Source organism: Cyrtonyx montezumae, unplaced genomic scaffold (assembly GCF_038088225.1).
Source record: "Cyrtonyx montezumae isolate F1298 unplaced genomic scaffold, pur_monq_1.0 scaffold_3, whole genome shotgun sequence".
Taxonomy (NCBI): Eukaryota; Metazoa; Chordata; class Aves; order Galliformes; family Odontophoridae; genus Cyrtonyx; species Cyrtonyx montezumae.
In genome coordinates, this window is record NW_027072034.1 from 12,304,552 (window position 1) to 12,332,400 (window position 27,849).

Consider the following 27,849-nt stretch of genomic DNA (forward strand, 5'->3'; position numbering starts at 1 on the left):
TCACTGTTCTTGTGTGCAAACTGATAATCTGACTTCTTTTCAAGTAGAGGACAAAAAATATTACCGAAAACTTCTGTGCTTTCTTGAGAAATATATTGAGTTTTAATATATCTCTGAAATAGTGGGATGTATTGTTTCCGGGGTTTATTTGCTCCATATTAAGACTTCTCTGCCTATTAGCAACTTTCCCCATGAAATTGTAACTTTTCTTGTAAATTATCTGTATTTCATATCTTATGCCGATTTATTGTTATCTCTATGTATTTAATTTCTTAAAATTCAGTTTGCTATTTCTACTGAATTCTTGAGCTAGACTGAGCTTTTACTAAAGGTAACTGCTTTACTGATTGTTTGCTTTCTTTCCAAAGAGCAGTGCAACTAAGCCCATTATTGTTTGTTCTTTTCATTGACAGTTGGTGTAGGCATCTTAGGTGGAATCTAGAACACGGATTGAATGCTGATGACAAAGTGATTAGACCGACTTTGTTTTAGACTCAGATTAAGTACTGGGATTGCCTGGTAGTATTTATGATACAACCTTTCTAAAACTGTGAAAGGAAGGAAAAAAAACTGTGATAAGTACAATAGGTGCTCTTTGTATGATTCTTTTTATGGAGTATCCTCAAAGAATTATTGCTAAGGCATATAGAAAGGGAGCTTTATAGAACAGGTTTATACTGATCTCAGAAATTTTAGTGTTAGCAAGAAGAAAATACCCACTTCCTCTGTAGTTTCATTAATTTGATGGAAATATGGTAAATAGTGTGCCTCATTGGAAGTTGGAACCCAGTGTAAGAGCTCAGCTGATAAAGAAAACTTGTCAGTCTTCAGTTGGTCCTATCATAGCTTTTCAGTCTTTATTTTACTGTAGAGGGTTTTTTCTATTCTCGAATCTTAAAAGACTGAATATGTAAGAATCTTGTACATTGAGGTAGAAAGAAATCAAAGTTGTTTACAAAAAATAATGCTTTTGCTCAAGGATAACAGTTAATTCATATATATGTTTGTATACATGTAAAAGATAGCCAATACATGCAATTGATGCTTAACGTATTCCAGTTTAATGACAATCACTTTTAAGTATATAGAACAAAAATAGCAAACCACCATGATGGAAAGGAATAGCCTTTTTTTTACTAAGAGTGACACATTCTAGCTAGTAAAATTAGCAAAAGAACAGATGACTTTAGCAGCATCAGAACAAGCTTACAACACTTCACTTGTTCTTTCCCACTGAAGTACTTGAAGTCTTATCGATTAAAATAATGAGGAACTTCACACCATGATGACAGCAGCCTTTGAAGTTTAGAGTATCTGGAATGTGATCTTCTGAACAAGAAATGTTGGATTGTGTTCTCCTTTAATAGCAGCCTTAAGGTTTTATACTGAAATTTTAGGCCAACTTAGAGATTGATATTCCATGTCTTGAAATTATTTATTTGTCACGTAAAGACTCCTTCTGTTCTCTCCCTGAAACAGTTCTTTTTGATAACTTCTGCTCTCAGAAGTTTTTGTTGTTAATGAGCAGGATTTTTTTGTTGTTGACTATCAATTTATTGAAGGCAGTTTGCTTGTTCAAAAAGATGATTACCTTTTATTTTTAATTCTCAGCAATAGAATTGCAATTTCACTGCAAGCTAGAGTAACTTCTTTAAATAACGTATTTGAGTAATACTTAAAGATTTATATGAATTTTAGTATGTGCAATGTTACTTTCTCTCTGCACTATTTTAAGCTTCCCTTTTAATAAAGTCACTAAAATGAATGAGAAAAGTTTTGTCTAAATACTGATTTTAGAAAATGTAAACCGTTGGATTATAAGTTCTTTGCACATTTCACTAAGAGGGCAGAAGCAAAACTGTTATAAAATATAACGGAATCAGAGAAAGAAAGAGAAGAACTTAGGCAGCGCCAACCTTGTGTTTTGAAAATTGTCTCTGAGAGAAAAATCTGACTATAGAAAAGTCCTGAAGTACTCCTTGGGCTAGTTTAATAGGATGGTGGAGTGTTTTCCTGCATGCTTGAACAACTATGGAGATTGTTTAATCTATTCAGAATTTTTTAACTAATTGGAAAGCTTAACAATTTCCAATGTATTCCTTTCATTAGACATCTTTACATTAAAACTTTAAAACATTTAGTTTATTTTCTCTTAAATCAAGTTGATAGTGTTGACTTGCATGTGTTCCAGCATATGAAACTGCTAAATCTTTCTGTTTGATCTTAATTCTGTGTATCTTTTGGTGAATCATCTTGTTATACAGCTCAAGATACAAACGATATATTGTTTGGCATTGATTTTTATTGCCAGTGATATTAATTTGTGTAGGTTATGAGACTAGGAAGGCTTTGTTTCCTACATATAGGTATGAGAAGTCTTCTATACTGCTCTATTAAACATTCTGTTGGATGTTTCTGTACAGTTATTGATTAAAGAAAATGGGACTTCTCTTCCATGCATTTTTATTTAGATGCAATTCCATTCCAAATGTCATTTGTAGTCGGTAAGGTGAACAGAGGTTTTGTTTGTTCTCGTTTTTTCCCTCCATCAATGAAAGCTGTAACATTGAAACTCTTGAAAATGAAAATTAGGGGAATATAAAGAATGGTTACATGATTGTAGTGAAAATATAATAAAATTAGAATGCATAATAACGAGATAATTTACTGGATATTAATTTGGAGATAGTTTGTGTCATTTCTTGTGAGATTTGGTTTTCATATTACTATGCAATTCGTAATCACTGTGATTCAATAATAATGAAGTTTATAAAATCAGTAAAACTCTTTTTCTTTTTTTTTTTTGTCAGCTTGACAGAGCAAATTCTTTGTTGAGGCAAGTACAACAGCCATACAAATACCTCATTGAAACTGTGCAACAGAGAGATTCTCAAATTAGTCTACAGAAGAAACATATTACAGAGCTTGAAAAAGATGTCAGGTAATTAAGATTTGTTTGTTTATTTTAAACTGAAAATCATTTCTTTACTTATCATTAGATGACTATGTTATTATTCATAAAGTAGTAGATGTAGACATTCCATCATTGACTAAGTCCAGTCTTGTTGCTGGAACTCTTAGCATCTGTGGATTCTCTCATACTGTCATAAAAGGAGTCCTTAAGTTTTGGAAAAGCATCAGCAAGAGAGACAAATTTAAAATGAGTTTGGAAGTAGAAGTTCAAAAGAGTGGATAGGAAGAATGACAGACTAAATGTAAAAAAGTAGAAGAAATAAAGTCAGATGAATGGAAGACTAGTCTACCAGCACTGGGGATCCAAGGGATGGAACACCTCTCCTATGAGGACAGGCTGAGAGCTGTTCAGCCTGGAGAAGAGATGGCTGCAAGGTGACCTAATAGCACCCTTTCAAAATCTGAAGGGGAGCTACAGTAAAGAAGGTGACAGACTCTTTATCAGAGTATGTTGTGACAGAACTAGGAGAATGATTTCAAGCTTTTCAGTGAGGGTGGTGAGGCACTGGTAAGGGCTGCCCAGAGGACTTTCGAGCTGAGGCTGAATTAGGGGCAACCTGATCTAGCTGTGCATGTCCCTGTTCACTGCAGGGGAGTTGGACTTGATGACCCTTAAAGGTACCTTCCAACTCCAAGTATTAGATGATTTTATGATGGTCTGGAATAGGGTTTTCTAAGTCTTAAGGAAGAAAATGAAAATTACAATAATAACTACATATGAAAAGTCTTACCTTCCAATTATGAATAAAATAAAGAATTAGTCAATAACAAATAAAATTTCCAGATAGAGGTGTCAAGAAAACTATTTTTACTATTCATATCATCATCTCAACAGCTGGGAAAAAATAATGGATATTGGAATATTTTCAGCCCTACATTTCTTCAGGTGAAGTTTTCATATTTGCTTAATAGTAGATTGATCAGTTTTCTGAAAGCGTGTGTTTCATGCCATTATAGTATATATAAGAACTTACATGCATTATTAGCATTTATTCTCTTAAGTTTTTACAGTTTATCACAGACACTCTGTATGTTTAGATATTATTCCTAAATTTAGCCTACAAATTTAAGCACTTAAATTAGGAACTTGGCCATGTCAGAGTTTCTTATTAGTTCATCAAGGAAGTACTTCAGATTTAGGATGGAGTGAGCCTTTGTGAGAGATGCTTGTTAATCTTCAATGCTACAGAGGAAATTTTTGGCCTCATAAAGAAAATTTATCTGCAGTGAGTAAGTAGAGAAGCAGTACTCACTGTGGCAAGCCAGGGTGTACTCACTACAACTCAAATTCTGCTGTTCATACTTACACATTTAAAACAAATGTCCTAAATTGTTAACTGAGAGTTCGTTGAGCACTGCAGAAATCATAATTGGTATAAAATTGATATTGTCAATACCAAACTTAGAGGCAAGAATTTCCAACTAGAGAACTATTACATTCCAGCAATTTTCTGTCAAGACAAAAGCCTTTTGAAACTACTGCTGGCAGATTTAAATTAAAATATCACTTTGGTGACTTCAGATTATTTTGTGGAATGTTGGCTCTCAGCTGTCAACAGAGCTTAATCTGAATATGATTTAACTAAATTAATGATAAGTCCTACCAAATATATGCCAGGAAGAGCTCTGCTGCATAAAAAGATTTAGACCATTACTCATTTCAGTCCTTCTTGGCCTATTAAACAGTATTTTGTTCGTTTGTCTGTGGAATATTTTTGAGAGGATGAGTTCAGAGAATTAATGCTGCTCAGGGAACGGCCTAAATTCTACAGATAATGTTGGTGCTATTAGAAAAGCAAATAGTGCAAAAACTAAATAAACTGGTGTCTATCTCGGTATTAAGACAAAAGTTGGTATTGGTAAATCCATTTCAGAATGAAATTTCAGACTATTCTATGCAAGTGTAATTTCTAGCAACAGTTATTTCCACAAGACAAGTGGGACAGATTAAGGCAGATCCTTTTGTTATGACTCTTGAGACGTCCTGCAGATCCATCCAAGTTTCCTTCCATGCTCTGAAGCACACTTTAACCATGGTAGCTTATGTGCCCATATCCATAAGCCAAATTCTAGAGCCAAGACTGACTTTCACAATTGCTATATCTAAATGTCTCCCTTACATGGAAAATATTCTGTAATTATTCAAGTAGTATTCAAGGTTGTTTGTGTCAATAGTTGGCAAGTTGAAAAGAGAGAAATAGTCAAATAGTCAAAATATGTACTAAACTGAATCAAAGCCTCAAAGAAGTCAGTACTCATGTGCTTAACTGCTTAAGCACTGCTTAATTTTATGTGTTAAACTGATTGCTACTCAAATATGAGAGGTTGCTGAGAGACAATCCAAACTCTATAAAATATTGCCCATGCACCTTCATTACCACTCTCTTTCCCATCCGCCACTGAAATCTCCTGTGCATGACGTTCACTGTGTGCTGGTATTCTGCAGTGGAGCTGAGGTGTAACTGGGAGGAGGCCACTTTGTGTATTGGTGAACCATGTATCTGCAGATATTCTCAGGTCTTGAATGACAAGGCATCTACAGGATGAATTCATAGGTCCACATATTTCAAAATACTCCATAAAGTAACCTCTCATTTATGTTAGCTCAAATAGCACTTATTAATAAGTAAATAGTGATGTTTAATAAGAGCAGTTGTGTGTATGTGGATGACTCCTTCATATTATAAAGAAAGCTCTCTAGCATGCAGTTCTTTAACCAGAAATGAAAACACTACATTTAGCTCTCCTTTTGAAAAGAAATGCCTCGTAACTGTGTCATGCTGTGGGCAAACAAGACTGTGAATTTCATTCTTGTGTGTGTAGTGAAGTAATTGTAGTTTTGGTACATAGTTTTGTGCTGAAACAGCTAGGTATATAAATAACTGGAGACATTACACAGGACTTCATTCATAAAGAGAGCATATTTATTTTAAATGTACTCAAATTTCTCCATACCAATGACTGATTTTAAAAGTAGCTCGCTTATCCAGAAGCAGTCCTCAAAAGCCTAACTGTGTGGCAAAACTAGAAGTAGTACAAGGATTTTGCTAACTTAGAAGCTGTGTGCTGAAATATTTCTTACCTAAACATTTTGGGTTCCCTAATTGCCTTCCAAACATCATACAGCTCGGCATACAGTGTTAGTTGACTTTTTCCCATCATAGAATGAGCAGTGAGCTTTTTTGTGAGAGTATTACCATTCTGTTAAATGTGCATCATCTATCCAAACGCTAACGTAAGCTACCTGTGAAAAAACAGTTGTGCAACTATTTTTTTTTCTACTAATATATGTTTACTGACCTGTATTACAACTCACATAAGTACAACTTAAAAATATAAATATAGTTGGATTTTTTTTTTTACTTCAAACTTAAAAAATAAATACTTTTTCCATTTGGATGCTACAAAGACTAGAGTTCTTAAGCCACCTGAAGCAATCCAGTTGAAATCATCAAACAGTAGACTTCTAAATGTCTTCAAAAATTTGATCTGTGGTTATTTAGCTGCACTATGAGAGCTTACAAATTTTTCATATATTCTCTTTTCTAAAGAACTGTTATTTGAAAACTTTTAGTATCTCTCTTTTTAACTGCGTGAATTAAAAAGAAAATTCTACTTAAACGTTCAAAACTAGCTGCCTGCTATGAGCTAATCATCTGTGATGTGCAGAGAAGGTATATACTCACATTATAGATTTAGTTTTATATACAAAGCCATCTTACATACTATTTTTTTATTTTATTTTTTTGTGATATTTGGGTATGATGACAAAATGCAAATAAATAATCCAAGATTGAACTTAAATTTTCATCTTCGTTGTACTGTAACTTGAAAGTAACAAACATAAAGGTACAGTCCTTATTTCATAAATATTTGGGATCCACAGTGCTCTGGAAAAGAGATCTACTTTTTGTCTAACTGAACAGAAGCAATAATAAAAACCAATAATACCTAAAACTATGTTTATTTATAGTGTGTTCAGCACAAACGTATTATCCAGAACATTTAAGAGTAGAAACTTCTGAATAAGCCAATAGCTGCTATTCTTAGAACAGAGATTTAAAAGATCCCTTAATTGCCCAAATTTAAATTTAAGGCTTTACAGTTTAAGTCTAGGAAATGTTAGTCTTCATTCTCCACTAAAAATCACATTACCTAAAAAGTTCATATGACATCCAAGCTAGATGGCCTGTAGATCCTAAGGAAAGCAAATCAAAAAAAGCCAGTAGTTGTGATGTGTAACGTGCAGCTATGAGACAAGTGTATTCCATGTTCCTGGTCGCTGGATTCATACCTGGGTAGGTCTTGATTGTGTAGTGGAATGCATGCGTAGGTCCTTCTAGGCATTCTGATTTCTTCTTGAAGCTTAAGGGCACAGAAGAAGCATGATCTGATTTTCAGTTAATTCTCCATCCTGGACTTCTGGGGCCACGCTTACTCAATGTACCACAAAATGTACCTTCCCTACAGCTGTCAGGGGCCAGAACTGTAGAACACAACATGATCTTCACTTCCCTTGCAGTTTAAGATCAGCTGTCTGTGCTGTTAAATAAAGGATATTAGATAATACCAACACAGTGCATTTCTCCAAAGTGTTAATGTTTTGTCGTTTTTTTCCCTTTCAGACAGTTCAAGTCATTAGAAGATTTATTTTCATACAGTAATGTTTAGTGCTTTGATATAGCTCTGTACCATGCAAACTTCAAAGTATAGTTGGTTAAAAAAGGTTTTAAGAATATCATGCCTTCAGGTGAAAGTTAAAATCTTTGAACTCAGATGCAAGAAGCTGGTTTGTCCAGACTCATAGGTTGTTGTTTGAGAATGGTGGTAGGATAGTTGAGACACATTGTTACCAAATGGAGCAGCCTTATCCTTATCTTCAGCCATGAGTTTCCATTGCATGGGGGTAAATCAAGATGGTTCGATGATCCACATGATAAATGACTTTTAAAAAGGCTCCTGTTTTCATAGAATCATAGAATCACCAGGTTTGGAAAACTTCTCCAACATCATCTATTCCAACTGTCCGTTTACCACCAGTATTTCTCCATTAAACCTTGTCCCTTAGTACACCACCTAAACGTTTCTTGAATGCCTCCAGAGGAGGTGACTCCACCACCTCCCTGGGCAGCCCATTCCAGTGTCGGACCACTCTTTTGGAGAAGAAATTTTTCCAAATATCCAACCTGAACCTCCACTGGTACAACTTAAGGCCATTCCCTCTAATGCTATCGCAAGTTACTCAGTAGAAGAGGCTAACTGCCAGCTAATCCATAACCTCCTTTCAGGGAGTTGTAGAGACCTATAATGTTCCCCCTGAGCTTCCTCTTCAGACTAAAAAGTCCCAGTTTCCTCAGCCACTCCTCATAAGACCTGTGTTCCATCGCCCTCACTATCTTTGTTGCCCTTCTCTGGACGTGCTCCATGATCTTGATGTCTTTCTTGTAAGTGGGGGACCCAAAACTGGACACAGTACTTGTGGTGGTGCCTTACCAGAGCTGAGTACAGGGCGACAGTTGCCTCCCTACTCCTGCTGGCAACGCTATTTCTGATGCAAGCAAGGCTGCCATTGGCCTTCTTGGCCAGCTTGGCCACTCATTTAGCCATGCATTGACCAACACTCCTAGGTCTATTTATTCCACACAGTCTTCCAGCCACTCCACCCCAGGCCTGTAGCATTGCCAGGGGCCAAAGCTGTGGCCAAAGCCTAACTTGGTCTTATTGAACTTTATCCTGCTGGCCTCAGGTCTGCAATCCTGCCTGTCCTCTGAAGGGCCTTCCTACCTACCCCCAAGCAGATCTGACTGTTCCTTTCAGCTTGGCATCTGCAGATTTACTGAGGGAGAGCACTCAATGTCCTTGTCCAGGTCATCAATAAAGATATTGAACAGGACAGGCCCCAGTACCAACCCCTAGGGAACATCCCTTGTGACCAGTCGCTGACTGGATTTAACTCCATTCACCACCACACTGTGGGACCAGCCTTCCAGCCAGTTTTTAGTCAGCAAAGAGTAAGCCATGGACTGCCAGCTTCTCCATGAGAATACTGTGGGAGATAGTGTTAAAGGCTTTGCTGTAGTCTAGGTAGACTACATCAACAGCCTTTCCATCTTCCACTAAGTGGGTCGATCAATTAACGAAGATCTGATTGGTCTTGGAGCTGCCTTTTGTGAACCCAGACCAGCAGACTGATCTCTTCATGAGGTCAGAATTTTTCTGCCAGTGTGAAGAGAGAATACTAGTATGTGGTTAGAGATAGGAAAGTATGATCTTTGAACAGCAGGTTTCACTTAGGTCAGACAAAATGAACTTTAAAGGACTGCTGTCTGCTTTGTTACACCGCAAATTAAAACTGGATTAGTTTAAACTGCTTGTTGATGGACATGTGAGATGGCTTAAAGTTAGAACCTCCTTGACCTCTTATATCCAAGAAGCCTTTTACAATGTTTTCCTAACAGAAACTGAAATGGTCTTGTTCCCCAAACTGAACTTTGAGGAAGTTTTACTTGGTCATTATAGATGTGTATTTATTAACAGTATGATAACTATACTTTTTCATCATGTTAAATGTATATATGCCGCTTTTGCAATATTCTTTCAGAAGTAGATGAATTATTTCCTTCTGACAGCAATGATGAAAAAGCATAATTGTTGCAAGACTACTAAATCTGAAGTCTGTTATGTGCTTTGGTAATTCTGCATTCACGGGGTTTTTATGTTCAACAGAAGACACGTAAAGTGCTACTGAATGACATAGCAGTCTAATTCCTGTATTTTATCATAAGAAAAGAAAATGAGAATGATGCTGAGACTGCTCCACATGTCTTGGTTGTGTCATTCTTTCAGAAGATATAACTAGTATAACTAGAATAGATTTTACTCTGTGGTTGAAATTAAACCTTGAACATGAATTTCTGGTTAGTTGTGAACACTGATGTATGTGCTTATTCAGTACACTATTTAGGGCATACAGGAACTTTTTATTATTGCTTCTCTAATAAGTTTGTGAGTCATTGTCTAAAACAATTGGTTTCGGCTCTTAGGAAATCCAAGAAAAACTTTCGTATCATTAAACTACAACAGATGAAACCAAGAAAAAGCAGTAAAGCAATTTTATGATGATTAGAAATGACACAAAATAAAACTCTTCAAAATAATATGATCTCTTTGTAGTTCTTCGTAAATGTTACTGTTGTTTTTTTTAAGTAACTGAGCAAGGCAGCTAAGCAATTTGACCATAGTAAGAAAAATTTCAGAGTATTAATGAATGCCTAGAAGAAATTGACAGCCAAAGTTTCCAATTCAGAGTTTGTAAGAAAATTCCAGAAAATCTCTGGAACAAAGGATGATGTTTATTTGAAACAAGCAGATGTTACACATACAACTAAAGAAAATGTTGATTTATTTTGTTTATTTCTGGGTCATATATTGGGAACACTAAATAATTTGTGTTTGCAATATACATAATTGCTCCACTCAATTTATAAAATTTTGATACATTTGCTTTTGAATTCAGTACTGCATATTTGCATTCCATATGCAGAGTTGAATTTTGGATATTTGCTGGTGTATATTACAGTTTATATTGCAGGACCTGTTTAGTTAAGTCACAGTAATGGTATAACATTGTTTGCTGATAAAAATTCCATCTATATTGAGAAAATAGATTATGTCCAGACGTTATGTATACATTAGCATGAAGTTTATTATTGGAAACTGCTGTTTGAGATAAATGTGAAAATGCATTTAGCTATATTGGATGAATTGCTGCCTAGAATCAGAATGTATAGGCAAAACAAAACGTTCATATTATGTAACTGTTTGAAAAAGGTCAATTAAAGCTAAGTTTTATGCTGCATGTGTTTATGCTATAATAGCCTTCACGCTGTTCATATGACAAACTTGATTCTTTTGAGTCTCTTGTAATATAAAATTAAAAAATGGTAAAAATGCATTTGGAACTTCTGCAGAAACTGCAGAGCTGAAAGCAGAAACTGCATGTTGATATTTCTTACATTTATTTTCAAAATTCTAAATACAGCAGCATCAAAAGGGGTGATTTTTGAGAGAATGATGTCTGCTGTACTAGTGATGCAAATAGAAGGAATTTCGGTATGAAATTGTAGGTACGACAAACCTTACGTAGCTTTTAAAATCAGCTCATTTTGCTAAGAATAAACCAACAGATAATAAATAATAGAAGGGCTCTGATAATTTTTAAATTACCCTTCAGGAAATTTTTAAAAAAATTAAATGGAATTACTTGACTAAATAAGATTTTGTACACATCACTGCATTTAGGTCCATTTATAAAAATTCCAGTACTTAAAGATAGAGAAGGATCATCTGATAGAATTACTTGAGCAGATTTTCATTGTTGCCAATATTTAGCTTTAGAAAATGCATGTTTCAACCAGAATACAAGATTAAAAGAGATTATCTGTTGCTATTACTGTATTTCCTATCCTCTTTTTTTGCCAGTCTTTTAAATAAAGAAAAGACAGCTTTGCTGCGTGTCAAGAATCAAATGGCAGCAGATTTGGAGAGACTTCTAAATCATCGTGAGGTAATCTTCCTGTTTTAGTGTTAGTACCATAAAGTCCATTTTCTCTCTCCTTAGCCTTAAACCATAGGAAAAAATGGTTTAGTTTGATTTTTTGATACATTTTTTTTCCTGTGTCATTTTTAAGAACACAGATGATGATATCTGTCAGGCACTATGGAAAACCTGAACTTAGGTGTCTTAATGTACAACAGTTTGCTAAACAGGCTGAACATGAGCCAGTAGCGTGCCCTTGTGGCCAAGAAGGACAGTGGTGTCTGGGGTATCCTGGTATACATAAAAGAAGTGAAGTCAGCGTGTGGAAGGAAGTGATCCTCCCCCTTTACTCTGCCCTAGTGAGACCACATCTGGAGAACCGTGTCCAGATCTGGGCTCTCCAGATAGGGAACATTTGGAGAGAGTCAGGGAGAGGATAGGAAACAAGATGGCTGTCACTTGGGTTTTGCCCAGAGTCATATTTCTGTATGTACTCACCTGAGTTTCATCCAAGCTTCTGGAATACACTCTCTCATCTCAAAGTGTGCAAAATCTTGCATTTTAGACATAAATGCACTATATATGGGGATTTCCAAAAGGCTTTTGTAAAATTCTTGCTCTAAACAATATTGAGAGACTTACCTGTTGTGGAGTATGGAGAAAATCCTTCTGCAGATTAAATTAAATGTGTCTAAAAAAGGACAGAAATAAATGAAATTTACCTATAGAATTCCACAAACAGATCTGGAAGAGAATGAGTAGTAGTAGGGAAGTTTTGCTAAAGCTACAGAATAGTAAAGATGTAAAAACAAAAGGTGACAATGGGGAGTTATTAAATACTCTCTCTCAGAGTTACCAAATATCTTGGCAAAGATTTGCAAAGAAAATAAAATATTAATGAATCTAAAATTACGAATGCGAGGAAAAGCAAGACGAAGTATATATACAAGTTAATGGAACCAAAATAACCTTTAACTAGATGAATTTAACATCAGAATGATCATCTTGAAGTTGTTGTATGAATAGTTCTCTAGAAATACCTTCTCATTTCTGACTGAGAGAAGATGGGGAGATGCCTTTCAAGGAACTTCTAATTCTCCTAAAGTATCCTAGTCACTCATTCAAATACCATTATTTCCACAGAAGCCGGACTATTCACATACCTCTTGAAATCCTCCCACTACACCTCCAAAATTCTTCTCCCTCATCTTCTTTCATTGCTGTTGCCCAAAACTCCCTTCTTAGATCAGTGCACCAAAACTCACTTCATGAGCTGATCCAAGACGCTTCGTCTGTGCCGACCAGTTACAAAACCATTTTTGTTAGAATATAACTGAAATAATTTCACTGACAGCTGAGTCTAAGTGAGCCCTGGCTTAAGCTAAAACTACTTAGTCTTTCCTGATTGCTGATCTCTGATTTGAATCCCCTTAAATTAAAAAGAACATGAGTTCTTAACGTGTTTGCTTTCTATGCTGAATCACACTGGGTGGTCATCTGATGCAATATCCTCCTAGAACAGTTTTTACATTTAACTTTCAGAATGGATGTCGTGCTTGTGCAGTTCCGTGTACGGTGATTAAAATAGTCTTGTTACAGAGGAAAGTAATTGAACATGCTTCCCCAAAGTAATTTTCAGGTGTCATTAACGTAGTAGGATCATCAGCAGGTACATCAGAAGTGATCATTTGATAGCTCTTATTTCAAATGTCTTTATCTACAATCATATAATTAAATTAAAAATTCAAAACTGAGTCTAAGGCACATGTTTAGTTTGGGTTTCATTTGTTTGGGGTTTTTTTTGTGTGTATATGAATTCCAGTGCTATTTATTACTATAATAGAAAACTTCACTGACAAACTTGCTGGTATGATATTGATATGAAAAATACTTTGAAAAAAGTGATGAGTTAATAGTAGAAACGTGTAGTGAATGTATGGATTTCCAACATGATAGACCCCTGGCAGACCAATTTCAGATTGACTTATTTCAGAATGTCCTGTTCCTTTTCCTACCACTTCTCTCACATGTAGTGTTGTTCCTTATGCTTTGGACGCCTTGTTTTTTAGTTTCACTTCAACCAACATGCATTAAATGGAGTAGAATGTGACAAACAGAACAAAAGTTTATAGATGTCTACCTATGCAACTAAACAATAATAGCCCCTGCCACTATCCATATAAATTGTTCCTGATGTGCAGCAGCTGTTTGCTTCTTTGTGTCATTTCACCACTCAGTATTTTCAGGCTGTGGCCATCAGTGCAACCAAGGCTGAGCAAGTCCTCTTTTATAGAGGAAAAGCACGTGAGTCTGAGACAGGCCTCGTACCCTGGGTGTTAGGAAATTGAGAACATATTTCTAAAATTATTACATTTGTGCCAAGTTTCTTTTATGTCTGATTTAAAAAAAAAAACTGTCTTAGTTGTGTTGTTTCAATTAACAGTGATAATATTTATTCAAGTCACCTATGCAGAAAAGAATATAAATACTGAAAAAGAAACATTGGAAGCTAAATATCTGGGGAAAGAACACTATGAACTGCTAGTGCTATGCAACCAAATAAACAAAAAATTAAAGAAACATAAACATAAGCTAAAATTGTTTTAGGTGAACAAGTGGCTTTTTCTGTGAGGCGTTGAGAGTGGTTATGTTTGCCTTTTGTCATTTCTGTCTAATCCAAATGCTGCCTGTTACTTCTAACTTTTAATGCAGCTCTCTTCGAGTAGTCTTACCATCTGTCAGTTCTCTAGAAGGCAGTTATCATATGCACTGAAATCTTTGTACAGAACAGGACAACTTAGTTCACAAAGAGTCAGTCTTCAAGTAAATTTCTTTGCCATCGTAATTAAAAACAAGTTACATAAAATGTGCAGCAACATCATTATTTCATTTAGGCAGATTATTGTTAAATATAAGTAATATGCAGTCTTTAAATCCTTAATTTATGTATTTTGAAAAAATATGAATTAAGGTGATAAGTATTCATTGTGTGCTGTTATGTAACGTGATCACTATCAGTCTTGCTTAATTGTGCACACTAAACTGTCATTTCTTGTTAGGAATTACCCTTTTACCCTTGTTTTCAAGTAAGAACAGTAGAATTCTTGAATAGATAAACCTAAGATATTCATAATTAATATACACAGAAGTTTTAAGTACATTGAAAGTACAAGCACAAGTGTCAGTGCTGTGTTTCCATGACATGTTTCAATAAGTACACACTTTTAATATAAGGTATTCCAGCCTGTGTGGTCTCAGATTGCATTAACTCATTTTTTAATGAAAAGTTACAGTTTGAAGGTGGGTGGGTTTTTCGGTTCCTTTTTTTGTTGCTGTTGTCATTTTTCTTTTTTATCTCTTTGTGATATCAGCTGGATTCATACCCTTTGATTTTGAGCTAATTACAGCGTTTTCTATACTTTTTACATACAGGTTTTATATTTATGTTTAATTTACTTCCTTTATCATTTATTGTAATCTTGGAAGTTTAATATTGGACTCTGAATCTCGGAGGAATTCATATTTTTCTTTTTTACAGAAAAAAATGTCTCTAGATATCTCATGTAATAAAACAGCTCATTATTTCAAATTATGTAGACTAAGATAATCTGATGTTGAGTAGTACATTTTGCTCTGGGAAATTAAAGTGAAAAGTGGTCATTTGACTAGGTGCTTCCTTAAAAGGTTTGGCCACCCATTCAGGAGAAAAACAGAAACTGCTTTTTTTTGTTGTCTTTTTTCAGTTGCTTCTTGTCCTTCTGTTTCCTTTTTTTTCATGAATTAATTAGTAAATGAATATGGAAAACCTTCTATTCTAGCTTCTCATGTATATCATTGGGAATCTGCTGGTAAACTCACAATTTCATTGGATTTCTTCTTCGTATGGATAAATCCAAGCTATTATTTGAGAGCAGGTTTGGTATCCAGAATCTTGCTGAGATTATATACTTAGAGCTTTGTAGTACAGCCTTCACAGTGCTGCTGTCCACTTTGAGCAATCAGAAGAAACTGTGATGCCATTTGTAAACTCCTCATGCTGTCATACGTGGAGTACAGTTGGTACAGCCAAGTTTTTCACATGGTTTCACACTAAGAAATTGTACATTTTGTCAAGGTAACCAGTAAGGTTTGTAATTGTTTTTCAAATCCAACAGAAGAGCATAGAACATCATTCAGAGGCACAGTGGAGTCTCCCATTAATAACTTCTCCTAAACAGTATTTGTTTTTTTCAGAAGGATATCTCAAATCCAAACTTTTTTGCGTTATTCTTTGTTCTTTTTCATCATCTTTTTAATCAGCACAACTGTTTATCTTTCACCATGAGTAACCAAACTATAAACATTAGAAACTTGAATCTTGATTCATCCAACTCTGCCTTTAGTCTTGTATCCGCAAAGGTGGACCCTTCTTGCCCTAACATCTTTGTATAGTCAGAGAGATGCAAAAAGGAAGGATTTTCCTTCAGAAATAGGCTGGATGAAATGCCTGATTTGACCTGATAGCTGTAACTTGGCCTTACTGCTTTGCTTCTGCCTTCTGCCCTGTCCTCAGCTTGCACAAGCTCTGGCACTGCTCTGATAATGCAATGAAACCACTCAGATCAATTACTAAGCAGAAACGTAGCCTAAACTATAATGAGAAAGTAAACTGAATGGTTACCTGTTACTTTAGCAGTTTGAAGAACCTTTGAAAAAGGTCCACCAAGGAAAAGAGCAAAGAAAAATACATATACGTCAGTATTTCTTACCTGGGGGAGAGGGTGACAGGCACTGGAGTCTAGAATTGCAGAGCAGAGCACACAAAGCTTCTGTGCTTTTCTTTGTCTGCATGCAGACCACATCCCTTTCTGCGTGTAGCACTGATCTGTAACTTACAGGCACTACATTCTCTGTGAAGTGCTAAAGTTAAGAGGGATGAGTCCACTAAATCTTTTCAGCTGAAACTCTTGATCTGTGATTCTCTTCATCTATTTTCCTTCTCTTCTAGCAATCAGACTTTGACTAAAAGCAATATTTACCGTGAGTTCTGTGATCGTGGCACTTCCATTGTCTTTCATGGTCAATGCAGTTGTGTTTTGGAACATCAGAAGTGTAATTTTAGACTTTATCCATTGGCTTATGAACCTCAGATAAAAACTTGGAAGGACAGTCTGTCAGCACTCAGATTTTTGGCAAAAACCTTTAGCAATCATTTTCTGAGATTACATTTAAGAGGTTGTAAATGTGCTATGCTTTGATGTATGGCAATGTACTATTACTTCAGATATTTAAGATGCTAACATACTGTAAAGGAATGCTAGAATGTGCAAAATTAAAGCTATTTACTTTTAGCTTATCCAATTCAAAATGCAGAGTGTAGAAACTTGATATCTAAAGTCTTGAAGATAAACAAATTCTTGTTTGTATATTTTATGTGTGTTCGTAATCCACTGCTTTTGCAAAAAAAAAAAAAAAAAAAGGTAAAACAACTATAATGAATGAAGTTATTTTTATTTTTAAATATAAATATTCTTGGAGACATGAAAAGAAACCAAAGTGAGATAGTGATGTAAGAAGACGTTAAATAGGCATTCCTCTGAGTGTGAAGAACAGTTCTAGTTCATATGAATGCAGGGGATTTAACTGAAGTTGCACTACTTTTTATTATTATTTCTTTCTCTGCTTGAAACCACCTCTGGCAAAAGAGTAATTTTTAATATATAAAACTAATACTGTGAAAATGTTGTAGTAAGAAAGAAAAGGGTAAAACAACATTAACAGCACAGAGGAAGGCTGTCTGTAACGTCCATTAATTTCTTACAACACAATTGTGCAGACATTATAAGTTATCAGCACCTTAATACCATATAGTGGTTAAAATGACATGAAAATCTGCTGAGATTTTATCTCCTTTATACATCTGTGCGCTTGTAGTACATTAGCAGCTGTGCATACAAGTGATAGAATGTAAACTTGCTGAACTAGTCACCTGCCTTAGTGATGCATTCATGTGTTACTGTGCCAGAGCTCTTCAAGTCAAGTTAGCAACCACAGACCAAGTATTGGCTGCCTGCTATGGGACAAAGCAGTAAAAGTCTGGTTTAAATACATGTATCTGATATCAATCAGTTAAATGGATACAGACACACAGGGCTTGACTGCTGTTTGTTTACTTAGATCCCTTTAACTTATGTCAGTAAATTACTGTATCGCTCTAACTGAGTTGATGGCTACATCTGCCTAAATACATGTGCCTGAGTTAGTAAAACATTCCTATTGAGCTATTCATGCTGAAATAGTCTACCTAGGTTGATGTTAAAATGCTAATTGCCTAAGTGGCTGTTATGTTTAATTTATATACCTATTGGCTGATCAAAAGCTTTCCAAATCAGATTTAGGACTCGCCTTTTATGAATAAACATAATGCTTTTCTCTACCATGCAACACTTCCCCTTTTCAATCCTTTCCCTGTTTCTTATCAAAGTGTGAAAGTAATCCTGTGTTATAACTGAATATTCCTCTGGCCTTCTTCACAGTAACTGAAGACCTCAGAAATACTGCCCTCACAACGTTAAGCAGAAAAGTATTAACTCTGTTTTGTAGAAGCAGCAAACACGGTGAAAAAAAAAATGATGGTTTGCCCAAAACTTCACAGAGTTTGTGGCAGAGGTTAAGCCAAGAATTCATGTGTGCTAATGCAGTATCTTAATCACAGTCATACTTTTTTTCCTTACATTTTTCAGATTAAAGGACTGAAAAGAAAATCTCCTCAGTGTTTATTTTTCCTTACTAGATGCGAATTACCTCTTTTTTTTCTAAGTAATCTTCTTATATGTGAATTGATTGCAATTTGAAAGTAATTTCCCAAGCAAATTACATTTTCACTTGGTATTGTTTTAGGAATTTACAATCACGTTTATTTTTCAGGCCATGCCTCCTGAAAAAGGCCACTTTCCAAAGTCCCATTAGCTTCTTAAAAATTAAAACTGACTTTCTTTTTTTAAAGTGTGAAGTGTGGATTAGATATGTTTCGTTTTCCTCATCAGTACACGTGCACCTGCATGCTGTGTGCACAACTTGGAGTGAGGGTTCTTAGTTTGGGTCTTTATTGCAGAAGTCACATCTATAAAGGTTGGGGAGCCCTGTTCCACAGCCATGCTGGTTTCATACTGCCAATGACAATTGTCCTGTAGACTAGATTAGCTCTTTACACAAGTCTCCTCCAAGCCCGTGTGATGATTATGTTACCTTAACACTGAGACATTTATTTTGTTTTAATCCAAAATTTCCAAAACTGTGTGAAGTTTAAATATGAATTAATGGCGTACCACGTGCCTGAGGATGCAGAACCTGCTGGGAACTATCGCAGCAGAAACTACAGAGAACCAAAGGAGGCCAATCTGGTGCATTTTCATCCATCCTTCCTTTTGAGAGCAGCAGACTGTTGGAACAGCAGCGAACCTTTCCTAACCATACTTAAAGTCATCCATAACAGAACAGGGGAGCATGGTAATACTTACCCAGTATCCTTTGTCAGAGTACAGTGCTCCTGCTCAGAGCGGGTGCTCTTCTGTTTAACAACTCTGTAGCAAGCAGGAGCTCTTATGTGAATGGGATTAAAAATACAGCTTGTTTTGTCAAAGCAAAAAGAGGGGCAGGTGGATGCAACCTGAGAAGTGTAAGGCAGCCCTGCATAGGCAATGAGTGAGAACAGAGAAAAAAGGCAGAACAAATGAAAGAGTAAGATGAAATTAAGAACAGAAAATAGCTAAAATGTGGAAAAACTGACTGATTTTTGCTTTTCTAATGAACATTTTCCTAATGTATTTTCCAGCGTGTGTGTATGAGATTGGAGAGAGTCCACGTAACCAGGTGGGAGGAACAGCTTCTAATTAGTCCTATTAGAATATACATAGTTTGTTAATGGTTCTAATAGTATTTTTTTGAGAGCTTCTATGAATGAACAGGCTATGGTTCTCAAGGGTTTATGTAAAATTTGATGAACATTAGACCTTAAATATGGTTACGTGGATTGGCAGAAACATTTGTCGTTGTGATATTGTTCTGAAGTTTTAATGTTTCTAGAATCTGAGAGTCTTGTCATCTCTGTGCTGGCACGTACCGTCTTACAGCAGTATCTTACACAAAACCCTATCACTTCTCAATAGTTTTCCCATTATTTCACCTGCAAAGTAAAAGAAAAGATGCATGCTTTTATTCTTTTCCTTTTTGGAGGAGAAGCAAAGTGAAGTGTCTGTGCTTTACCTTACTTTGATCAGTTACTCTTGTACTCTCATATTTGTCTTTTTGACTTTCATATTCCCCTTAAGGAGTATCTCTCACCACTAAATTCTCTACTTGCACCATTTCAATCCATTTCAGCAATGACCTTGAAGATTCCAGATGAGTTTTCAGCACTTCATTATTAGTCATACTTTAAAGAATGTCTAAGACTATCCTCAGCTGTAATTAAGTTATACTGAAGAAGGCTGACTAGAAGTATCATGGGACAGGAGGCCTACGTATTGGAAGTAGGAACCTGGGGAGTAGCAACAGCTGCCATCTGCAACAACAGAGGTAGAGTGAAGTTCAGAGTCTCACAAATGGCTTTGGAGTCATAAGGGGGAGGGCAGAACGTGTTTAATCAGGGATGGAAGCTTACTGGATGAAAGGAGAAAACTTCTTTGTAGGCGAGAGGGGAAGGAAGGGCTATCTGCAGGGGTTGGGAAGATACAATTGAAAAGAAGTGATTGGTAACAGGTGCCTTCCAACAATCTCTAGCTCTCCTTTTTTCCTTTCTTTTTTGTTTAAAAGATTGTGCAGGATAATGTCAGAACTATTTGTGTTTCAAAAGTGAATGACTTCCTGCTCATCTATGTGCTGCAACTTGTTTTATATAAAAAAAAAATAATAGTAATGCTGATGTACAATGCTTAGCTCTCTTTTTAAATGTTAAGCCACAGAGTAATTATCATTTTTCTTATGCTACGTTTGTGTTCCAAGATTCTAGTTTCTATTAATGTTCTGCATGTTTTCTAAGTAGATTACAGGGCCATTTCTGCATCACAAGTAAGCCCTGGAGCTATTCTCAGCTTAAAACTTGGAGAAACAAAGTGACATTTACAGTGCTAAATGAGTGTAGAGAAGTTTCTGGCTCATATTTTACAAAGGAAAATACGCTCCTAAGCAATATTCCTCATGTTTGTTATCTATTTTATCGTTGTGAAGCTTTAATGAAGCTTGAGTTCCACGTACTGAATTTAGGAAGAGGAAGGATTTAACAGTTGGGTACAGTCATTCTTTTCTTGGAACTTTATTACTCAGAATATCTTACTGGCTTTTATAGATGTGCTTTAAAGAAATACATTAGCAGTTGTATACAGTAAATATTTGTATACTGACTAGTGCTCACTAATGAGCAATTCATTATATTTTTAAAATCTTAGAAAAAAATGGGAGTAACACAGGGTTCAGTAACTTCAGTTAATGTTAAGTGCAATATAAGTACAGTTTTACTGTCAGTAACAAAGTTTTATAGGCAAAATGCAGTTTATGGATCATGAGGTAGAACTGGTATGTCTGTTTTAAATGATACATTTTTGCATGAGCCAGAATCACTCAGTGATAGACATTTAAACAAGAAATTGTTGGCAAAAGGGTTTTCTGAATGTGAAACCCTTGTTTCATTATATTCCCATTTCTATTGTTGCTTATGGATATACCAGTCACGTTCTGCTGCAAATTTTCTTCAGTTTGGGTCACTTTAGGCATCTGAATGACACCAAATGGAAACTGAACTTAAGTACTTTGTAAGAAATAGCAAAAGCAGAGAGAACCAAACTGCAGGAATATGCTTACCCTCTTGAAAAATGCAGTCAATTCTTCATAACAGCATGTGCAGACCAGGCTGTACCAGCACTCTGTAGCATCCATTTAAGTAGAACATACTGTAGGAATTGTACTTTTTACTAAACTTGAATTTGACTAAATGTCACAGTAGCTCATATTGAAAAAAATAGTTGGGAGTTTAGTCTTCATCATAATTGTAAACATATTTTTTATCTTTAATGGGAAAAGTGGAAAAAAGCTTCTTAAATTTAACATGCAAATTCTGAATTATGAGACAAATCATTTCATATTTTTCTTAAGAAATTAGGTGTAACTGTTGAGAACATGCAGCTGAAATAGGCAGGGGGACAGAATCTTTTCTCTGTAGTGTTTGTGCCATTCTATGGTTGCTGCTGTTCTAATGTGTTCACTTTATACATCCAGAAGTACTTTGTAGATCTAGTCACAGTTCACTTTAAGGCTTTATATGCACTTGGGTATACAGAACTCCTGAATTAAGTGTAGTGCAGAGAAGCTATCAACATCCTGCATATGGTCTGGCATCTTTCCATCACCCAGTTATCAGGTTCATTTATTTGATCAGAACATTTCATGGTGTCTTCCAATTTCCAGCTTTACAATTTGTATCCATATGCCTGACATGACCATATGTTCAGATCTCACACAAGAATTCTTGCTGACTTCTGATACTTCCAGTGCAGAAGCCTCGGAGGATGCAACTGTGTCAAACATCAGTGGTGCTTTCTTAATTTCATAGGTAGTTGTTAAAAACTTCTCTGAGATCTGACATGAACACAGGTTCCATTCCTGACACAAACCCAACGTCAGAAGCTGTGCCAGCAATCAGGACTAGAAGACTTTTTTTGTTTATCCCCATTTTAACAGGTCTCTAGTGATGTGAAAGAGTTTTACCAGTGCAAAGATGATTTTGTGAAGTCAGGTAACACAGTAGGAGAGGTGGATCTTGCCTTTCTGATTTGTAGTCAGAAAAGAAAAACAAGCACTATTAAGGTGTGATTTACCGTATCCTCATCTAAATGAAATGTTAATTATGAATCTCACCAGCAGGTACAGAGAGGAGTCAGACAGGCTAGTTTGGCTAGGTATAAATGTTGGTACAGAAGTTGTCTGAAGTTCAGCATGAGGAAGCCCACCTAACTCTGGTCACATGTTTCAAAGCTGACTTACAACCAGAATTCTCAGAGAGATCCCTCTTCATTTTGGCATCTGTTAGTTGATATGCCTTTACTTTTAGCACACCCTTACCTCCACAGAAAAACACAGGAAGAATCTAAGGATTGAGTAAGAGAATGCACAGACTTCATACACAACAACATCCTTAGTATTTTATTTACCATTGCCTTATGACCATCAAATTGACCTGCTGAGTGCTCTGAGACAGACAGCTGTGAAGCCATTTTCTTCCGAACCACCCTGCCCTACCCATTTCCAGATTTAGATCACTTTCTCTTGAGAGATTTTTTTTTTTTTCTGAGGCCTCCCAAGAACATTTGGACACTGAGTGTGAGCTTTTAACCCTTGGGAAACTGAGAAATCAATTCAGAAGTGCACTGTTTAGAAAGCACTACCAAACGGACGTAGCATTCTGAAGTGCTGTTTTAGGTTTCTCAAATCAGTAATCTTTAACATATCCACAACCTCATTTTCTGAGCTCTACTTTATCCTGTGACTTTTTGTTTGAAGACTACAATAGATGGAGAGTGCACGCATGTGAAAAAAGATTGTGTTGATTTAAGACAAACATGTTTTTCATCCCGTCACAGCTGTCATCCCTCACTTGCATGTTCTATTATAGTTGTTTTTGTTGTTGTCATTTTAAAGATTAAAGTATAGCCAGAATAGTCACCAGGCTGCTGAACTCAACCCTACTATTTGGCTCCCACATTGAGAGGAGGCCAATCACCAATTCAAGAGGTAACGTACTAAGACTGTTGTGAGGCAGTTTTCAATCTGGGCTCCTTCCATGCAAGGAGGACTGCACAGTCAGCTGTTCTCAAACCTAAAGACACTGCTATAATCTCTCAAGTTTCTCCAGACTGGATACATATTTTTATTTTGAGTTATGATTTAGCCACATGGGGACCATATGGCAGTTAAAATGAGGAATAGATGCTTTCCAAAGTTGCTGGTAAACATATATGCTTTACTCAAGTCTGAAAGACAGAGGAGGATGGGAGATGACGCATCTAAAACCATTGTCTTAGTACTTGACTTACAAAGTCTGAGAGATTTTAAGTTTTGATTAACGTTTTTGAGAAAGGCCAACATCTGTCTTTGCCTCTCTTTTAGCTGAGTTTTCTGTTTTTGTCAGTGAAATGGGTTTTCGTGTTTAAGGTTCATAGTATTTAGTGCCACTTGTGTTTTGTTTCTTTTACTGGGAATTTATGCTGTTTTTTGGGGACTCGTGTCAGCCATCAGAATTCAGTGGTTCTGCCAGAACCTGGTGCACATTCTAGCACCAAAAAAAATGTAATGTTCAGCTTCCACAATAGAAGTGTTCTGATTCAAAACAGAGTTCTGATCCAAGGTGAAATTTGTAATCACAAATTCTACGCATAAAACTAAAAGCAGAATACATTTTGTCACAGCTCGGCTAACTGTTGGTGCTGTTGTTAGAGTCACTTTCACTTTAGAAGATATGAATGCTGTAATCATGAGCTTTAGTATGATGGGAAGGGAGACTGATGGATCTGACACCCACTGGCTGCTCCTGTGATGATCTTAATGCAATTTTAAAACTTTGTTTACTATCAGAGTGAGTTAACTTTGGTCCAGAAAGTTGCCTGTCTGTCCCCAGTGAATATTTTCAGCCATTCCATTTGGTCAATGTAAAGTTTCTTTTCAACATTACTGTATGGAGAGTGTAAGAACTGATATTTATGTAATTGATTCCCGTAAGTCAGCTGCTTTTTCTTAACACTGTTATTTTGCATCTGCTTCCAGAGCATGGTATCTAAATTTACTTTAAGTGCTTATATAAATTCATTTTATACGTTTTATTTATTATAATTATACACATATATAATGTTAAGGGCCTTTACTGTCTGTTGAATGCACAGAGAAGACTTTCCTTCTTTGATTATCATTACATGAGAGACTAAAAAGAAAAATCCTCTTGCTTGTTGACAGTTCAGTGAAAAAAAATGGAATTACTATTAGATAAGTATTGTGCCTAATGTAGATGATTTTTATACACTTCTTTAACTATTTACTTGATAAAACAGCATTCCTTATGTCTCAGTAATTTTCAGTATCAGGCAATTCATTTAATTTTTTATGATTACATAAAATAAGATGTAACATTTAACACTATTTTTCTGTAGTACTCACTTAGGAAATGTGGTTTTCTGGTACATGTATGTTTAAGCATGTATCAAGGACAATAAAGCAGTGTTAATAGAGCTGTTTAGAGAATTCATTATTATATATGCATTTATATTTTAAACTGCTGCCTTTTTTGTTTTTCTGTTTGCTCACCTCTGTCTTCTAATTACACTGCTGGTTGATCTGATTGAAACAATCAACTTTTATCCTTCCTATTCCCAAACTGATCTTCAGCCTCCATTCTTGTAGGTTCTAGTTCAGTTATCCTTATAAATGGGCAAAAACAAATATAAATAAAATGTAACTTCCTTTCACTTTCTTTGAGATTAAACATCATTACTGGAGTCTCGAATTCTGCTGGAACAGGAGTATGCAGACAGCATCAATTTTGGCTTTTTCCCTTTACCTTTAAAAATGATTGACACTTCTTTGGTTTGCTTCCTTTTAACACTGTTTAAAGTTTGGTGGTTTTGATATAACACTTCTGCAGACTGTTAAGAGTTTCACAACAATAGCATTGATAGCATTCAGCTTAATAATTAACAGGGTACGATTAGGAAGAAATTCCCAAACAGAATACATTTTAATCAAAGAACAAGGAAAATGTTGGTGCCTGTCCTTTGCCTGTAACTAAAATAATCCTCTCTAGGAAAAAATAAAAACAAAAACAGCACAACGTATTTGTGTATTGGCATACAAGATTCCTCTTGTTAGTTTTAGTTAACATCACAGTGCAAAAAATAAATGGAAATGCATAGATCTGTTTTTCTCACGATGCAATATATCTTACCTTTCCTCTGTTCCCCCCTTTGTCCCTCCCCTTGTTCTCAGTTCATTCATTCTAATCACTTACTTTAAATTACAGTTATTTATCGGTTATTTGTGGTAAAAGTTTCAAATACTACTTTATAGCTCAAATTATCTTTGTTAAATATGTGCACGATCAAGTGGAATATGGGATGTGAGATGTTGTAATTGTACACTGCCTATTCAGGACGGTGGATGTTTTATGTGAAGCAGAAGAAGAGTGAAGAGAGTGAGGTGAGAAACAGATTCAGCTTATGACACCTAAATTTAGGTATCTACAAGAAGTGTCTGTGTTGAGCATTCTTTCCTTCCTGCTTCCTAGCAGCCTCATCACTAGCAACCTAGTCAATATGTTACTGTTGTTGCAACACGATTCAGCTGACATGTCAATAGGTGTCTGCTTCTGAATGGGTTGACTCACTTTCCAAGCTACATCATCTGTAATGGAAAATTGGATTCCTACCTCATGTGTAGGTACTTAAGTTTAGACATGTAAACTTATGAGCTTGATCTAAATCCCATGTGTGAAACAGGGCACTGCTTTGTTTTTTTGGCGTTTGTGCTGGTAGCTGGTGCAGGTTGGCATCCTTCAGCAAAAATTCATTAGATTTCTGTGGACAGACTTTCAGAATGTTTAATAGTACAGTATGGGGCTGATAATTATTTGTCTGGGCGACACTCACTCTGCATAAGTAGTGTTTTTGTGCCAGTTGCGTACTTAATTTTTCCCCTTGTTTCATCTTAACCCACCTTTTTGTGCTAATGCAGGATTACCATAAAATCAGGAGCTTAACACGGTAGAACTGTATAAAAAATTGTAACTATCCATTTTTCTTCACTTCTCCCCTTACTCAGCTTATCCTGAAACAAATGCATGTCTTTCTACACAAGAGATTTTTCCTGTCCACTCTGAACCCTATACCTACCCTCCCCCCTTTTTTTTTGTTATTTCTTTTCAAGATACTCTTCACAGTGAAGTAAGTTCACATATTTCTGCTATACACAATCTCCTGAGCTCCTTTTGCCTTATTGACTTTGTAGACTAACTTGCCAGCTTTTAGGGTTAGAAAATAGTTGAATCATGGTAGCTTGCTGACAGTGCCAGGTATTGCTATTGACTCTGTGAGTTTAAAAGTGGAACTAGGAATTAAGGTTGTGTTAAGGAGCTGAGGAATCTTTAGAAGTCATAGAATCAAAGAATGGCTTGGGTTGGAAGGGGCTTCAAGGACCATCAGGTTCCAACCCCCAGCCACAGGCAGGGCTGCCAGCTGCTGGACCAAGTACTAGATCAGGCCGCCTCAGACCCCATCCAGCCTGGACATGAAAACATAACTGCAGTTCAATGTGGAAATTTATTTTCAGTATTGGATAGAAAGCTACAAATCTCTGATAAATGTGTGAAATTTCATGCTAAGCAGCTTACACACTAGTGATTTTCTTGGATTCAGTGTTTTCTGTCGTATTTTGGCACATCTCTTAAGGCTTTTTCCTCACAAAAAGTGATTTTAGAACAAAGATTAAGGCAACTTTAACTAAATTATTGTACTAAAACTTGGCTGTGATGCCAACATTCATTGTGGATTAATTGGCCATCCCAGCTCCCTGTCATTCCTTCCCATATTATTTTCACATCTGAGAATTCCCCTATTGCAGTGGAAGCTCATATCAGAGTTGACTCCAGAGTCTATTCCAAGTCTGAAAACAGGCAGGGCTGTCAAGTAAAGGACAGACTCTGCAAGCAGAGAAGACCTTAGAGTGCTGAGGGGATCGTGACATGAGAGAATTTGACCCTACGTGTCCATGTTTCAATTCTGTTTCTGAAATAAATCCGCTTGACAGTTTGGGAGTTTTGCCTTGATCAAACGTGCAGCTATTTGGCCTACAGAATAGCCAAGTTTAACTATAGGAACAGCACTTGTTAATGTCAAAACATTGTTTATGTACAATTTAATCTCCTGTGATGATGTACGTATTTGCTATATACTCGCTTGAGTTATTTTCATCAAGAAATTCTGTCTATGTGTCACTTTGGCAACATCTTTGCAGAGTTTACAACTTTGAAAAACATGTTGGCATCAACTATGCAGTCCTTTCAAACAGCTGCTCTGCAGTCATGCTGTTTTAACATGCCACTACACATGGCTGAATTATGCAAATAGTTAATATTAAATGACTGAGATACAGGAACAATTTGTACACTCAATAAAGCTGGTCCGTGGAGTGTAACGCCCATTCATCTAACTGAATTAAGTGTGGGGCAGCTGAAAGACAGGGTTCTTTTGACTTTAGGTAAAAATACTTGTATTAAGGCAGAAACGGGCAGAGAGAAGCTATATGGCAAGAATGCTTTAGAAGGC

The 27,849-nt window shown here is 36.0% G+C and overlaps 1 protein-coding gene across 1 annotated transcript in view; it reads left to right on the forward strand.

The window, feature by feature from the left end:
- The window catches only part of PIBF1 (progesterone immunomodulatory binding factor 1), a 107,267-nt gene that overhangs the window by 75,733 nt on the left and 3,685 nt on the right, over positions 1-27,849 (forward strand). Inside the window, exons 14-15 of the mRNA XM_065744039.1 lie at positions 2,811-2,941; positions 11,455-11,539. Coding sequence (XP_065600111.1) covers positions 2,811-2,941; positions 11,455-11,539 — 216 coding nt within the window. The remainder of the gene's footprint in view (positions 1-2,810; positions 2,942-11,454; positions 11,540-27,849) is intronic.